The 16,614-nt window shown below is 36.7% G+C and overlaps 1 protein-coding gene across 2 annotated transcripts in view; it reads right to left on the bottom strand.

Moving 5' to 3' along the window:
- Nucleotides 1-16,614, bottom strand: part of ZBBX (zinc finger B-box domain containing) — a 78,014-nt gene that overhangs the window by 49,469 nt on the left and 11,931 nt on the right. For both annotated transcript variants that reach the window (XM_016215717.2, XM_016215718.2), the window contains exons 4-6: nucleotides 15,963-16,011; nucleotides 14,958-15,067; nucleotides 8,441-8,536 (exon numbers count right to left, since the gene is read on the bottom strand). In XM_016215717.2, coding sequence (XP_016071203.2) covers nucleotides 8,441-8,536; nucleotides 14,958-15,067; nucleotides 15,963-16,011 — 255 coding nt within the window. The remainder of the gene's footprint in view (nucleotides 1-8,440; nucleotides 8,537-14,957; nucleotides 15,068-15,962; nucleotides 16,012-16,614) is intronic.

The raw sequence follows: 16,614 nt of genomic DNA, 5'->3' as shown, positions 1-16,614 counted from the left end.
TTAGAGATAATCTTAGTACAAATTTGTTGCCTATGATTTACCAGAGTCAAATCTGAATTTTCTGTGAATGTTAAAGGAAAAGATATCTGTTAGGGTCAAAAGAAAATAAGAAAATACTTAAGTTCAGGCCAGCTGGAAAGGTAGAAAAGAAAGGGACAGGAATTTCCACATGGCAGAAACTAAAAAAGAAAAACAGAATTGGAGTAAAAATTCTCATATAAATAAGTGAAAAACAGAAGTGAACTTAATATTTATGGGATGAAAGAAAATTGCAACAGGTCCAACTGAAGCTTGATAGACATCTCAGACCATGAGGTAATTTGAGAAATGGAGCCCCCTCTCCCCAATAGCAGAGCAAGAAAGTACCCTGGACTGGCTACTTCCAAGCTTTGATTTGAGAAATACATATGTGTCACTGCTACTGAGCACCGAGGTCACATGTACTGAGAGCTTTTCTGAAACCAAGTATATAATAAACTCTATATATTATGTATAAAAAATGAAATAAAATTGCAACAAGGGAACTCACAACAGAATTATGTTTTAAACCCAGTTCTGCTCATCACAGTTCTAAAAACAGATATGGGATGTGCATGAGTAGCACAAAAATATCACTGGTATAAAGAACTACTTATTGCAAGCCAGACAGGAATCAAATCCTGCAAGTGTGAAATTCATGTGGCTGAAGTTTATTGCTTATTCCAGTATCATTTAAGCAGAACTTTAAGTAGAACTTAAAGGGCTCTCAGATTTACTTTTCTCATAAAGGTCTAATGAAAACCACAGGTTTTTATTAATCAAAGATTTAGGTATTATTATTTCCCCCTTGACACATAAAGTGATGATAAAAATAAACAAGGACCTGGACACATGCCCCTGATATAAATGCAATTTGCTATTCAACAGATAGTAAATATCAAACAAAACTAATCTGGACTCGATTTTTAGTACTATCGTAAAGTCACATGTAAAAATAATGAAATAAAACCACACAGTTAAAATATTTTAAAATAAAGTAATAAAGCATATAAACATAATAGCTCAAAAGGTAACATTTGTCAAAAATTTTTAAACCTCTTAGTATCAAGAAAAATGGGATCTCAGAATAAATAATTGTGCCTTTCAAGTTTTATCCCAACATTAAAAAATTCTATTTAGAGAGCAGTCTTAAAAGTGAGCCAGAATAGCAACGAGAAAATGATGCAGGAAATTCACACCTGCAATCTGCTTTCTATTTGCAGTCCTGATGCCATGTAATTATGCACAATATTAATTATCTTAGCAAGTACTCACTATTGTTTTAAACTAATATTACATGTAAAATGCATGCAGAGGAGTTAGTCACTTTCAGCTAACATATTTGAACTACAGGGGGAACAAATGATTTTATATGTAATGCTTTGAATGACAGATTTTTAGGCAGAGTAGAATAAACTCACTAACAATAAATAATTTGTCATATGTAATTTTTATATTTAGTAATGCTGTTACATTACAATTAGATGATTTTTATCCCAGAAAGCCCAATGAATATAAAATATCATAAGTAAAATGACTGTAAAATTTGTGAGACTCCATGATAGATCTGTAAGATAACATAAATAACACCTGCAAATTATAAAGGCTCCTCAAATATCCAGCATCAATGTGAATGATTAAAGCTTCAGACACGTGGTTAGATTAATGATCTTAAAGGGCTGCTCCAAAACTGAGATTCTATATTCTCAATCTGGATAAGGAAGGGGTCTGCATTTTTAAATATACTCGGACATACTGGGCTCTAATACTTTACTTCACTGTGGGTTTTTTTCACAAAAGGGTTCCAAAATATATATTACTATAATCGTTTGGAAACTAGCCCTAAAACCAAAAGTAACCATTTCATTAATATTTCAGGCTCATTATCAGTCATATTACTTTGTTCTCTAGTTTCTAAATTTAGATGGTGTAGGAATTGTACTGAATTTCTGCTAACAATGTATCCTGACTAATAAAACCTAATGTATGGAGCACCTGCTACGAGCAGAATACTTTTATATTTGCTGTCATTTAATCTGACCTACCCAACAACCCTGTGAGTTTCTGAGCTTGCATATATGAGTTTTATCTTAAAGATTCCCTCAGCTTAAATATAGAAACACTCTTTTTTCCCATTGACATTGATTCGGACCCTCTCTGCACTAAACCCTTGCACTGACTGCATCTACCCTTTTTTTCACTGTACCTGTCACTTGCTTCTGTAATATGCTCCCTAACCCACTACGTTCTCCCAGCTCTCACTGATGGTAACAGAAACCCCACTCTCCCTTTCCCATACCCCTTTCAAAGGTCACCTTTCCCCTTCCCCTAGCTTTTCTCACTACTGTCATCTAAAAGATCATCACCATGCATGTAGTTTCGTTGAAGTGCAGGCCAATAAACAGTCCCATACCTAGGTCTTCTCAAAAACTCTTGTCACCATTTCTCCAAGAAAGATATACACTGGCCAATAAGCATATGAAAAGATGTTTGACATCATTAATCATTGGAGAAATGCAGATCAAAACTACCACGAGATGCTACTTTGTGCCCACAAAGATGCCAGACCCAAAAAGACAGAGAACAAGTGCTGGCTCAGACACGGGGAAGCCAGAGCTCTCACACGGCTGGTGTGAGTGCAAAGTGGAGTGGCCACTTTGGAAAACATCAGGCAGTTCCTCAGTTAAAGATCAAGTTAGCATATGACCCACTGCTAGAGAGAGAGCTAAGAAGAAAAAAAGACGGATGTCCACACAAAAGCCGGTACGCAAATGTTCACAGCAACATTATTATAATAGTCAAAATAATGTCCATCAAGCAATGAATGGGTAAACAAAATGTGGTGTAAATACACCACAATACAATAAAAATAAATAAAAATTATAAAGTGCTGATAAAGGCCACAATATGGGTGAACTTTGAAAGTATTGTACTAAGTAAAAAATGCCAGACATAAAAGACCACATGTTATATGATTCCATTTACATTAAATGTCCAGAATAGGCTAACCTACAAAGGCAGAAAACAGGCTGGTGGTTGCCAGGGAGGTGGGGGAGAGAAACAGAGGGGAGCGAGTAGTAGCAAAGGGTTTCTTTCTGAGATGAAAATGTTCTACAATTAATTGTGCTGAGAGTTGTACATATCTCTGAATATACTAAAATTCATTGAGTTGTACAGTTTAAATGAATCAATTGAATGTTATATAAATTATATCTCAAGAAAGCTGTTCTTCAAAAAATTTGTCAGCGATGCCCATACGAGTGTTCTTCATGTATCCTTCCGGTTCCCACCATTCTGGTTTTTGAAATTCTGGTGAATGGGAGACTTAACTGCAGTGCCCACCAAGGAGTCTGCCTGGGTTAACTAAACCTTCAGACTCACAGGACTGTCGTCAGAGCAGTCGTAGCATCGGTGCGCTCGGAGGTTGAGAACAGGACTAAGTTTGCCGACAGGACAGCATCTTCTTGGGGTGGCCTCCGGCAGCAGTTCCCGCAGAAGCACAGCCCGGAGGGCTGAGGGATGCGCCTCGCTTGCAAACCGCATTTCCGTTGGAGCTAACCCCACCTGCACCGCTTCCACGCGTGCCAGGTGCAACGCCCACCCACTCGGGCGCTCGCTCTCACGCCCGGACCTATGCTTCTCCTGCTTAGGGACAGCTGGCCGACCGGGAGTCATGGTCACCATATGTCTGGAAAGGCGGCTGGCATCACTGCCTTTCCGTTTCCCAGGGGAAGGGCTAGAGAGTTAACTAAAGGTCAAATTAGCATAGGAAAGAGCGAAGGCTTCTGTTAACCCTTCTCTAACATAACACGTTAACATATCATAAATTGTTATAATTATCCAATCTTTGGCTTTCAAATTTCATAGAAAAAATAAACATTGCTACTTAAAATATAGTTTTAAATTATTTCAGGAGCTTGAGCATATCGTTAGGGATTCATTCATGTTTTCGTTTGTTCAAAAATTGATTTACATGTGCCAGGTACAATATTAAGCACTGAAAACACGGTGACGAACAAGACAGAAACAGTTCCTCTCCTCAGAATTTAAAATTTATCAGAAGATATAAAAGAGGGACCAGTCAATACCAATATAGTTTTAAAAACCCCTTGATAAAGTGCAAAGTAATAACCATATTGAAGGACCATGAACACAGACTTGTGACACAAGAAATATTCCCATTGAAAAAAATAGGTAACACACTCCAGCACTCAGTTGTTTGTATGTGTTTTAAACGCTTTATTTTTTCTCAAGTGTAATATTAACTAATATTCATAAAAAGCAAATGTATATATTTTTAGGCTGTATACATCACCTGAACTCTAAAATCATGTGAATTATAATAATTCCTGTTCGAGGGAACATTTACCCCCCCACCCTTGTATTTCTGTCTTATTGGTGAGACTTTGGGAGAAGAAAGTGAGCCTCTGCCTCTTCCAGGCTCTCTGAGAGCCGCCTGCCCGAGAGGGCTGCATTCCAGGCAGGCGGCCATCCGGGAGCTTTACCGGGTAGGCCCTGCCCTGCCAAAGGTAAATGTCTACAATTGGGTGGGGCGCGCAAAGAAGAAACAAGGCTCCACTCAGGGAGTGCCGGGAAGTCGCACCTGCCTGTACATTCATGCCACAACCATCAATTCTGATTGCTTCAACAATAAAATTGATATTTTGATTTCTACCTTCTGACTCTAATATCTGTTTCTCGCTTGGTTCGGAATTTGGAAAGTAAAGCAAAAGATGTTACATATTGACCTTCAAAATTGCAGCGCTAAATTACTCTAAATTTAGGGCAACAATTATCTATAATTTCAGTCTAAATTGCATATTGTCATGTTTCCCAGGAAACAAATGCTGAGAGCTGCCGGCCTGACTTTCACTGGGGAGTGCGCTGAGAAGAACACCTGTGGACAAGTGAAGGGAGGGGAACTGGGTAGAGAGCGGCTGACATCAGTGCAATTGCCAGTCCCAAGGGGGGGGTTCTGATGGCCCATCAGAGTTGTCGATGGAGGCAAAGGGGGCTGCTGGCAGTTTGTTCCCTCACATAGACCAGAAATTGGACCAGAAAATGGGCTGCCTCTCTCCCTGCCTCTTCTCTAGAATCAACTTTTTAAAAATTAGAAATAAATAAATAATAAAAGCGGCCACTATAAGATCACCCAATTAAGTAACCATATTACCCAAAACAACTAGCTATGATTCAAAAATACTGTATTATGAGAACTGACTGGTGGTTGCCAGAGGCAGGGGTGGAGATTGGGCAAAATGGGGAAAGGAGGTGAAAAGGTACAGGCTTCCAGTCATAAAACAAAGAAGTCACACAAACGTAATGTGCTCCGTGGTGACTGTAGCTAAGAGTACTGTATTGACTATTTGAAAGTTGCTAAGAGAGTAGATCTTAAAAGTCCTCATCGCAAGAAAAATGCTTTTTTGTAGCTATGTAGAGTGACGAATGTTAACTAGACTTATCGTGGTGATCATTTTGCAAAATATACAAAAATTAAATGATTATGTTGTACAACTGAAACTAAAATATTATGTAAATTATACCCCAATAAAAATAAATTAAAATGCTGTATTATTCTAAACAGTAACAGAATAATGGTAATGTGTGTCCATAAGCTAATATCAGTCACAGTCAACAAAAAGGAAAAAATATCTACCATAAAGTCAGTCAGCATAAATTGTACTCAGAAGATAACTGAGGTTCTTCCTGATAATTACTTTCCTGTAGGTATGTTCAAGCAGGCATATATTCCCACTTATATGCGTATTTATATAGGCATACCTTTCTTTGGAGATAAAAATGTAACGAGGCTGGATATAAATGCCTCGTACCAGAAAACAGAAATTCTACCTGTTATTTCTTCTCACTAACCTCTCCACTGCCCAAGGTCTCTCCTTTCCATTCAAGGAAATCTCCATTCCAATAAAGAAAATACACATACCAGAATCTAGTAACGATGTGTTTAACCCACCTCCCCTTTGTGCGTGTCCTACTTCACATTAGAATGCCTCTGGTTTGTTTTTCCTGTATCTTCCATTATCTCTGATTAACCTTGTCTCTTCTGTTTGATTATATGTTGTTAAAAGGAAAGAGAAATGCCTGCTATATTAAGACCTTATTTTTCATCAATATGAGGTTTACCCACTAAAATAAACTTTTTTCAACCTTTAGTGTTGAAAATCATTCTAAATATAGAAGTAGGATTTTCACCCTTAGTAATTCCCCTTGTGCATTTACCCTTTCTTTTGCAGATAATTAATTATTTAACAGAGTTTGGGAAAGGCAAAAATAAACTTGAGTCAGACTCACTGCCCAGTCTAAATCAACCATAAATCAAAAGGCCCTGTGAAACTGAAATGTTAGTCGACATGGAAATGGCAATAGTTTGCCTTCAGTTTTTCAGGGATTTATCTCGTAAGTAAAACAAGATATGCCAGAGCAAAAAGGGTCCTTGTTGACGGTGAACTTCATACCAATTAACTGGGCTGTAGGATGGGGGCTTAAACAATTTCCAACAATCCAATTTGGCCATGCTTTGTGATAACCAGAAATGTCAGCGTAGGCTAAGAAGATGTATATCAGCCATCAGTCTAGAATGCTTTTTTCTTGCATAGTAATGCATACTATTCAGATATCAGATGTCTGCCCTGACTCCTCAGATTAGGTATGAATTCAGCAGTCCATAAAATATCTCATGACTTTCAAGTTCCCCAAATGGTGAAAAACTAGGAACACTGTATGACTGATTAATAAAAGAGCCAAACAGAAAAGAATGTCCACTCATCACTATGCGATGGTCATCAGGCCAAGGCACATGAGAGTCAAGAACCTCAACACGTGGGGAAAGATGGGGGACATGAAGGAAACAAGGGGAGAAACGCAAGATCACTCAGTAATTCCCTCTCATGCATTTTACTTTGCAGATAATTATTTAACAAAGGTAGAATTTAATATTCCCTCTCCCTCTCTCTCCTTTCCTCCTCTCTCCGTGTGTGTGTGTGTGTGTGTGTGTGTGTGTGTGTGTGTGTGTGTGAGAGAGGGGGGGGAGGGGAGGGGAGGGGAGGGGAGGGGAGGGGAGGGGGAAGAGAATCAGACTTGGATAAATCTTGAGGGTCAAATCCTGAAGCTGAGGGAAGAGGCCGTGTCTCATTCCTCTTGTATCTCCCATGCCAGTGGTACCTTAATTCAGGGTGATAGCTCAAAAAATGTGCTCAATAAATCATTGAAAGGAAAATTCCTGATAGAACTCACAGTGGGATCATTATACTGTTTCCCCTTAAAGTGGAGTGCCTTTTGTTAAATTCTATACTATTTCTATGGGAACGATTACACTCACTTTATATATATCAATTTTCATTTCTTATGACCGTTCAATTGTACCATCCTGAGGAAGGGGAATAACAGGTAGCTGGCTTTTTTTGTTTTTGTTTTTCTTCTTCCCCCAACCACTTCTGCCAGGAGACTCTAAACACTGAGTGAGGTCAGTTTTATGTTTTGTGGTTATCACAACTTGGATCTTTAGAACTACAATATTTATACTCAAGTAACATGTAAAGATTGAAATCTACCAGTGATCTTTATAAATACAGATCTAATCATCTCCATCCTTTTGCCTCTAAGATAATAATGAAACTTTAACCCATTTCACAAGGTCTTTGGTTGTCATTTTTATCTCCAGGTCCAAGAGCAGGATCCTAGTGATATTCATCTGGGTAAGGTCACTGCCTACCATAGGCACTGATTCCTCAAGGCACTCAATGAATATGTGTTGAATAAATTACTGTCAAAGGAATGAAATCTATGACAAATCAAGGCATCATTAAATATAAATGGTATAATGTCATATCTATATTTAACTATATTTGTTGCTTAAGTATTGAAATTTTAAAATCACTTGACATGGTTTGAGTCTAGGCATTTCAAAAAACGATGACTATATGAAGATAAATAAAAGCTTCTAATACGTAGGAGGAAAAGTAGAAAGCTGAGAGATAAGCTTATTTAAATAATAATGGGAGAGGACAAATAAAATAATAATTTTTAAAGCTAAACATAAAAAAGCAAAAATGAGATTTCTATTTATAAATTAGAAATAATACTTTGGTCATATGTTCACTTAAAACAATAGTTAAAAAATATAGTCTAGTTTTCAAATGTCAAGCTCACAGATAGAATGCATAATCTAAAAACTCTAACCAAGCTAAGTGTTTCAGGAACTATATTAAAACACAGTTTAAATAGCAAAAAAGAATCCAGATTAGTGTTCAGTAAAATAATTTTAAGATATATGTAAAATCTATACATAATAGAATTTTAGAAATTAATGTAAATTATCCTAAATTCTACATAATTAATCATGTTTTAAATGTCTTTGTGTTCAAACATTCTATAAATACACTACCAGTATTTTTAAAAATCATACCTGCAAAATAGTTGTTCTATGGAACTTCAGTGCCCCCTTCTGGTGAATTTTAGCAAAGCACCCTGAGCAGTAATCTTCTCCACATTCAAGACATACCTTAAAAGATATTTTAAAAATACAATCTTATAACATGACTTAGAAAATGTTTGTGTAAAGATGTTATCACTACTATCTTTATTTCTCCAATTATATACCTAGGTGTCATCAGAATTCAGAAGTCCAAGGAAACTGGGACAACCATTTGTCCCAGTTAGGATTTAACTCTCAGAAAAACTAACTTGTGAACAAATTACTCCCATGGGAGTAATAAATATAATGGCTAGAATGTAAGTTTTATATGTGTGTTAGATGAATGTATGCATGTACAATTTTTTGAATAAACCATAAAACAATTGGCAGCATCAGGTCAAACTTCCTGACCTGGTAAAAAATAAATAGCACTATCTTTGGGTCAAAACTACTTCCATTTCAGTTCTTTTATCTTTCTGCATGGATTTATAGGGCACAATTAGTTTCAAATGATATGTATACTATTTGCCTCCAAAAATCGCCATACACTTCTTTGAATGGTACTCCTTCCCGGGTGATTATCAAAATATGGTTTTAAAAGTATTCTTAAAAGATTCCTCAAATCAAAGTATTTTTTTAAAACCCTGGATAAAACTGCATCAAAATGCCAACAATGTTTATGACCACTGAAATGATTATATTTATCTTCCACATCATTTATGGTGTAAATATGTAATTTTTTTAAATTTTCGGATAAATTGAAAAATATGATGTACCTATATCTATGATGGTACCAAGCAAAACTGAAAGTTAAGAGAAAAGAAAATGGAATTTTTTACTGCAAGTGAAATTACTGCAGTGCACTTGTATAACCACTTCAACATTCTACAATCTGACAAAAAGAAGTGCAGATGGCAAAGATCCCTCATTTTCTTGAGTTTGGCCCAGGCTAAGAACTGGTAGACAAATAAGAGAGCATAAGGACCAAGAGAGATGCTGTCAGAAAGTCTATGTCAAGGAGTTCACATTCCCTTTCACCCTTTCATTTCCTTGCCCCTTAGGGTGCCACCACCATTCTCCCCTCATTCCTCTGTCCTCGTAACAGGGAAATGTAAGCCGAAAGCATCTGGGGCAGACTCAGGAGAGACTGACCAAGCTCTTCTGCCTTGTACTGGTCAACGGTGGGCTGAAACGTGCGATAGAGTGACGCCTCTCAAACTGAAAGGGGCACGGGAATCACCTGGGATTTTGCTGCAATGCAGACTCCGGTTCAGGGGGTCTGAGGCGCCGCCTGGGATGCTGCATTCCAGCAAGCTCCCAGACGGCGCCATGCAGCCGCCGGTGCACAGACGCACACTGAGTAATAAGCCACTAGAATGTATGACATGGGAGAGTAGACTCAAAAACTCTTATTAAAATCCAATAGAAATTTTAAGTCCATTAATTTTAAAAAATTGTACTAAAAGTCCCCATAGGATGACATAGTTGCCTACAATAATGTAGACACACTTAGCAGATATAAAATGCTTAGAACAACTCTACAAAAATTTTAAAAAGTGAGAAACTGTGTGTAACTATAATGAAACTAAAAAGGAAAGCTAGAATCAAATAACAATATTCAAAATGTTTAGTGGACACATGTTTCATCTCATAATCCTCATAACAACCCTCTAAAGTTAGAATGGTCACTGTATCTCCATTGTGAAGATCAGGTAATGAAAGAAAATAATAATTAAGAACTTGTCAGGTAGCATAGCTAATGGAGCCAGGATTTCAACCCCACATTCTGGCTCAAAGTTCAAGCCTTTGCCCTCAGCCCACATTACTAATTATTAAATCAATTATTGACCATTAATTGCAGCACTAATCATTTATTTTTTTAAAAAGATAAAATCTGCACTAAAATAAAATCTAATATTTCAAATGACTGCATATTCTGGTATTTGTTAAAACCCAAATATATTTTTTCAAATGTGATCAGCTATACGGCACTCAATTTTTTATTTAAGAAACTTAAACACTATCCCTAGTGTGGGAACTAGTCCTACCCTTTCAACTCTTGTTTCAAGAGCTATAGTCTCTTAGAGAAACGATGATAAACACAGTATCTACATTCATAATTTTTCATGTGTAAAATCAATTAAAAAGGTATTAATTCCACATATATATATGGTAGCATCCTGGTACTAATGTAGATTTCAAAATGTATTGTGCCTAAATTTTATTTTACGTATCTGCTAATATTTTAATAAATTTCTCATAAATATTCAGCAATGGCTTTACAATGTAATATAGAGAAGAGAAAATCAGTTTTAAAATATAATTCTAAGCCAAGTATTTGTTGACAACAGACTTTTGATGAAAGTAGCCAAATGGACATTGTAGTCAGGGAAGATCAAAGCTCGAGTGCCAGAGTAAGCTTATATTTTTTGTTATACAAGCATATTTGGATTTAAATTGGGTTAAAATGACCACCAACTGGAAAATCTTTTCAGGCAGTTTATATAACTAGCAGAAACATACTAAAATCATAGATAAGCACTCCATTCCACCACAGATGCTTCTTCGGTGATGGAGTACCAAGTGCAGTTTCAGCAAACCTCCTTTTAATTTATCAAGCCTAGATCAGCCATACTAGGCCTTCAGAAATCATTTGAGTTTAATTATCCACATTTGCCAAATTAATATATAATTTTTAATTATTCATTTCACTTTTGCCTTGTAAAAACAGCCTAAAGCTACTGTAACTTCCTTAAAAATAAAAAAAACTTAGAAGTTTGGGATTTTACTTTTACCATCAATGTATGTGAATGCACAAGGACAAAAGGAAATGTGCCAACAGCAAAGTCACACAATTGATTGGCTCCTAACAATATATCAGGCACAGTGCTAAATATTTCACATGCACTAATCTGTTATCCTCAATAACTCAGACGTACAGACTACTGTTATTCATATTATTCCATTTTACAAATGAGAGAACATAAATATAGAGGAATTAAGTCATTTGCTAAATGTCACATAGTTAATAACCGATAAAGTTGATTCAAACCCCCCAAACACAGGCTCTTAACCCCTACCTGAATTTACAATTTTCCCTGATGAAGATCCTATCATAAGTAGAACGGTTGACTCTAATTAACCAATCTGAATTACCATCTAGAATGATGGAAGCTAAAAAGCCAGGACTAACCTCAGAGTTTAACACTACCCAACTCTACTGCATGAGATCTGCCTAGCTTGAATACTTAAATAACTTGTTGTGCTTTGACAAGTATATTATTTTCACTTCAGATCAAAGAACATCCTTTATGAAAATCTTAGTGACGTGTTTAAGTATGTTTAGGGCCTAAATCCCTGCTTCTATACACCACAGTTTTCAGGCAAATCAGCTTTTTAATGCACACATTGTCACTCCCCTGCTTTCCAGCAAAGACGTATGCCATTTATCCTGTCTGGGATGTCTTTTTCTTGCATTTTCTATTCTATGGAGAAACAGATCCTTCATTGTCAGGTCAAGTCTTATCTACGTGTGCAATTTTGTTCAGATTCTACGGCCTTTAAAAAGTGCTCAACATAGAATAGGATTCCATAGGGACACTGACTCATAGCTACCACATGAATCCTTTTTTCCAGATCATGAAACATGAGCTCCAACAATTAAATTTAACCAGTAAGTCCCTTTTACACTTCCAACTTCAAAACTATTAGCATTTGTTTGTATTTTTAAACATTTCTACATAGGTCCAATTGCCTAAGATTCTTTAAATTACTGTCCACCGTTATATTCAGTAAAATAGTAGTACGATGTAATGGTGAGAGCATTATACCAACAGGCAGTTTTACATTTAATGTTGTTATTAGCCTTTCATTAGACTCACAGCACTCTAACTCTTTGAACCCAGTTAAAACTGCCATTAAATAAGGCTAGTAAAAGAGCCTTACATCAGAAGTAATTATGGCTAAATTCTCTGAAACTGCAACATACTCTACAATATTAGTTAGAATCATTAAATTCTTTGGGAGAAAACTGCTTCTTAAGTATGTGGGATATATTAAATTACAAAAGGTATTGAAATATCTTCAATACTAACTGAAAGGAAGATGTCTAAAGTCTACACTGCAGAAAAGTTTTAAAGAAATGACTCACTCAACAAATATTTGTTAAGTGCCTACTAAAGTGCAGGCATAAGCGGTGGGCCCACAGCAGAGAACAAAATGAAATTGCCACTCTCATGAGGTTTACGTTAGAGGTGGCTGGAAAATAAACAAATATGCATCGAAGGGGAATAACTGCTATGTAGATGAATGAAGAAGCTTCACAAAACTAGGGAGTGAAACTCAGGTGCTGCATAAGTAACATTTGAGTTCACCTTTATTTATATGAGGGGATGGGAGGGGGCTAGTTTGTTGGAGATAAAGTTCAATTTTGAACATGGTAAGTTAACGATTCCTGTTAGATGTCCTGTTAGAGATACTGATTAGGCAGACTGAGTTGAAAGTTCACAGGAGAGGTATGGGTCAGAGATGGAAATCTGGGACTGGTCAAAGTAGAGATGGTCTTTAAAGCCAAGAGAGTGAGTGAAATTACCTAAAGAGTAAGGGTAGATGGAACAGAGAAGAGGACCCAGGACTGAGGCCTGTGGCACCCCGATGGTAAGGGGTCAAGAATATAGAAAAACAACAAAGAAAACTGAGAAGAGATAGGCAGCAAAATAAAATGAAACCAAGACAGAATGGTGCTTCAGAGAAAGCCAAGCGAAGAGTCACAGGAGAGGAGAGGGATTCCACAGCAAACATCACTAACAGAGTAAGACAAGACCTGAGGATTGACCGTGCATTTAACAAAGTGGGCGTCGCTGGTGACCTTGACAGGAGCAGTTACTGGACAGCAGTGGAAACCCAATGCTGAATGGAGAGGGTTTAAGAGAGAACGGGAATTTAGCAATTTTACTTCTGGGTATACACCCCAAGTAATTGAAAGTAGGAACTTGGATAGATATTTGTACACCCATATTCACAGCAGCATTATTCACAGTAGCCAAAAGGTAGAAGCAATCCAGTGTCCATCAATGGATGAGCGGATACACAAAATGTGGAAAATACATTCAATGGAATATTAGTAAAAATGAAGAAACTTCTGATTCATGCTACAACATGGATGAATCTTGCAGACATTACATTAAGTGAAATAAGGGCAGTGCTATATAGTGATAAAAGAACAAAGACTTTATGGTTCCATTTACATGAGACATCCGATTGTCTAATTAAGGAGACAGAAAAATGGAGAGGGTGTTGCCAGGGGCTGAGGGGAGGGGGAACGGGAAGTTATTGCTTACTGAGTACAGAATTTCAGTTGTGCAAGTTGAAAAGAGTTCAGTGGATGGATGGTGGTGATGGTAGCACAGCAATATTTACCCAATGCCACTAACTGCACACTTAAAATGGCTAAGTTCCCATCTTATGGTGCATTTTACAATACTTTTAAAGTTCATGAAATTGATACCAATGAAAAATTAGAGAACTGTCAGAAAGCATTCTTCTTTGGACTTTTTTTTTTTCTCAAGCTCACTTCAGAACTTTTAAGGAAAGAAAGAATAAATACCATCATGGGAGGGAAGACTGCACATAAATGTACACAGCAGCCTTAAACATAACAGAGGAAAAACTGAAACTACCCAAATGTCATTCAACATGTGAATAAATAAACAAATTTTGGTGTGTCAATACTATGGAATACTACTCAGTAATACAAATGTACAAACTACTAATAAACGTAACATGAATGAATCTCCACATGGAACAAAAGAAAACTTACCAAAAATATATATATACAGGGATGGGCAAAAGTAGGTTAATAATAAATAACAATAATACAAGAATAAACTCTGTGTTTTGTGTACTAAAAACTATAAATTTACTTTGCCCACTCCAGTTTATATATATACCTTATAATTCCATTTACATAAAGTCCAGGAATAGGCACTACTGAGTGTAAGGTGCTAAAAATCAGAGCAGCGATTGCCTTTATGGTGGGGATGAGCTGGGAAAGGCACAGGGGGACTCCCAGGGGTATTCTATTATCTTGATGGGAGTGTAGACATCTGTCAAAAGACATCGAGTTATACACTCAAGATCTGCCCGCTTCACAGTAAGTAAAATAAACCTCAATTTAAAAAAGAGAGAGAGAATGAGGGGCGAGAACATGATGACAGCAAGTGTAACCAACTCTTCAAGAGTTACCAAAAGAGGTACGGAGGAGACATGGGAGTCAAGCAGAAGGCTTGCGGTTGGGGTTCGGGGTGTGGGTGGAAGGTTGCAGCTGTGTGCGTGCTGACAGGCAGGGTCCAAGGCGGAGCTAAGCTAAGGCCCTGCCTCGCAGGGAGAGGGCCGGGCCTCCCGGGCGCCTATCTCACCCTCGGTGAGTCACGGAGGAAAAGGAGCGGCTGGGAAAGCGCCTGAGGCCCTGCGTAAGCGCCAGTCCACGGTCTCATGGGAGGGCACGTACCAGGAGGGCAGCTTTGTTCTCACACTGTCCGCAAGCCTTCCCTTTTATCTTGGGCTTTTCACTTCCAGGAGAACTTGCCGTTTTATAATTTAGTGGTTGTCTCACTGGCTCTGGAAGAAAAAAAGTCATACTAATCACTTTAAAATACGATGTTTAGATTTCCAATTGATAAAGCGGTGAAAGTATGCATATTTCTAAATTCTCAAATAGTATTTAAATATTAGTTACCCGATAAGAATGGCATGTAGTCAAGTCTAATTCTCCCAGGGCTGGAGAGCCTGCATTCCCCTCACATGACTATAGGGCCACATATATCCGCCCATACCCACTCAGCTTAAAGCTCACTTAAACTGGACGTGTGAAACTACAGAATGTAAAAAGCGTTAAAAACTGTGCTCTTGGTATACTTCCTGTGGCATTCTGTCCCATCTGTGGATCAAACCGAAGCCCACACAGAGCATCTTCTATAGTAAATGTTATATACATTTCTGGAATTTCTTCTACCAAATCATCTTAACCATTCAAATTAAATGTGTTTACCCTCTATTAAAAAGTCTTATTTCTTCTGGAATTAGTATATATTCAAAATTAATTTTGGTTTTTGCTACTGTCAAAATATACTAGGATATAGAGGAATTTTTCAATATTCTCTTAATTTCCTAAAGTAAAATTTCAATTTACAATTTTATACTGCCAAATTATTATCCTAGTCAAAAGATTACATTAATAAACTTTAAGGACCAGTGCTACGAAAGTCCTCACTATGAAAAATGCTATATTATGGTCATATTCAAAGTTGACAGTCTCTGAAAATAAATTAAGGCACCCCCACCACAGACAAACATAAATAAAATGTATTTTGAGTATCAAAGATAAAGAGTCATCATTTGGGGATTGGAATCTTTATATTGCATGAACACTTCTAGCACTTCAATTTTCTATGTAATTCAGATGTAAAAGAAACTGTATGTGTAGCATCTAATAATACAGTGGTAAACTGTTTACCTTGAAGCTGCTCCTTCAATAATTTTAGTTTCACTTTCCCAGGAGAAAGCTATATTAATGAAATAGATACTATTTGTTAGGCATACATTCTCTTATTCAGAGAAAGTTTAAGTCATTAACAAAAAAATATTAGAAAGTTATAAAATTTTGGTGCATCTTGAACAAAACAAACATTTTGAAAGAATAATATAAAATTAATAGGAGATCATCATTAAAGCATAAAGAAACCTTTTAATTAATAAAAATTTATAAAAAAGAAAATAACTTTTGAAAATATATAAAAACCAGTCTTTTAAACATGCCATAAATTGTTAGGGAGATTAAAACATCTTATGTTAAACAAAAATCATTATATATATCATCACGAAATGATTTTAGAGAAAGCATTGCTATTCAAATATAAAGGCTTTCTACCTCTGATCTTTCTGAGAGACACAAAGTCTATTATGTGTATAGACTGATCTAAACTGAATTCTGAGTTACTCTGCTTATATAACTGTAGAAGCCAATTTATTTGCCCAATTTAGAGAGCCACGTATTTAAGCATCATAGATTTAACCTTCAAATATGTTATTTGTGTTCCCTGACTTTCCCAAGTTGTAGCCCAAATAACTGGATAAATAAGACTCACTGCTAGGTATTTCAGATAAAT

The sequence above is a fragment of the Miniopterus natalensis genome, chromosome 6 (genome assembly GCF_054644295.1).
Source record: "Miniopterus natalensis isolate mMinNat1 chromosome 6, mMinNat1.hap1, whole genome shotgun sequence".
Taxonomy (NCBI): domain Eukaryota; kingdom Metazoa; phylum Chordata; class Mammalia; order Chiroptera; family Miniopteridae; genus Miniopterus; species Miniopterus natalensis.
The sequence above is the reverse complement of the archived record's forward strand: the minus strand, read 5'-3'. Positions and strand labels throughout refer to the sequence as shown.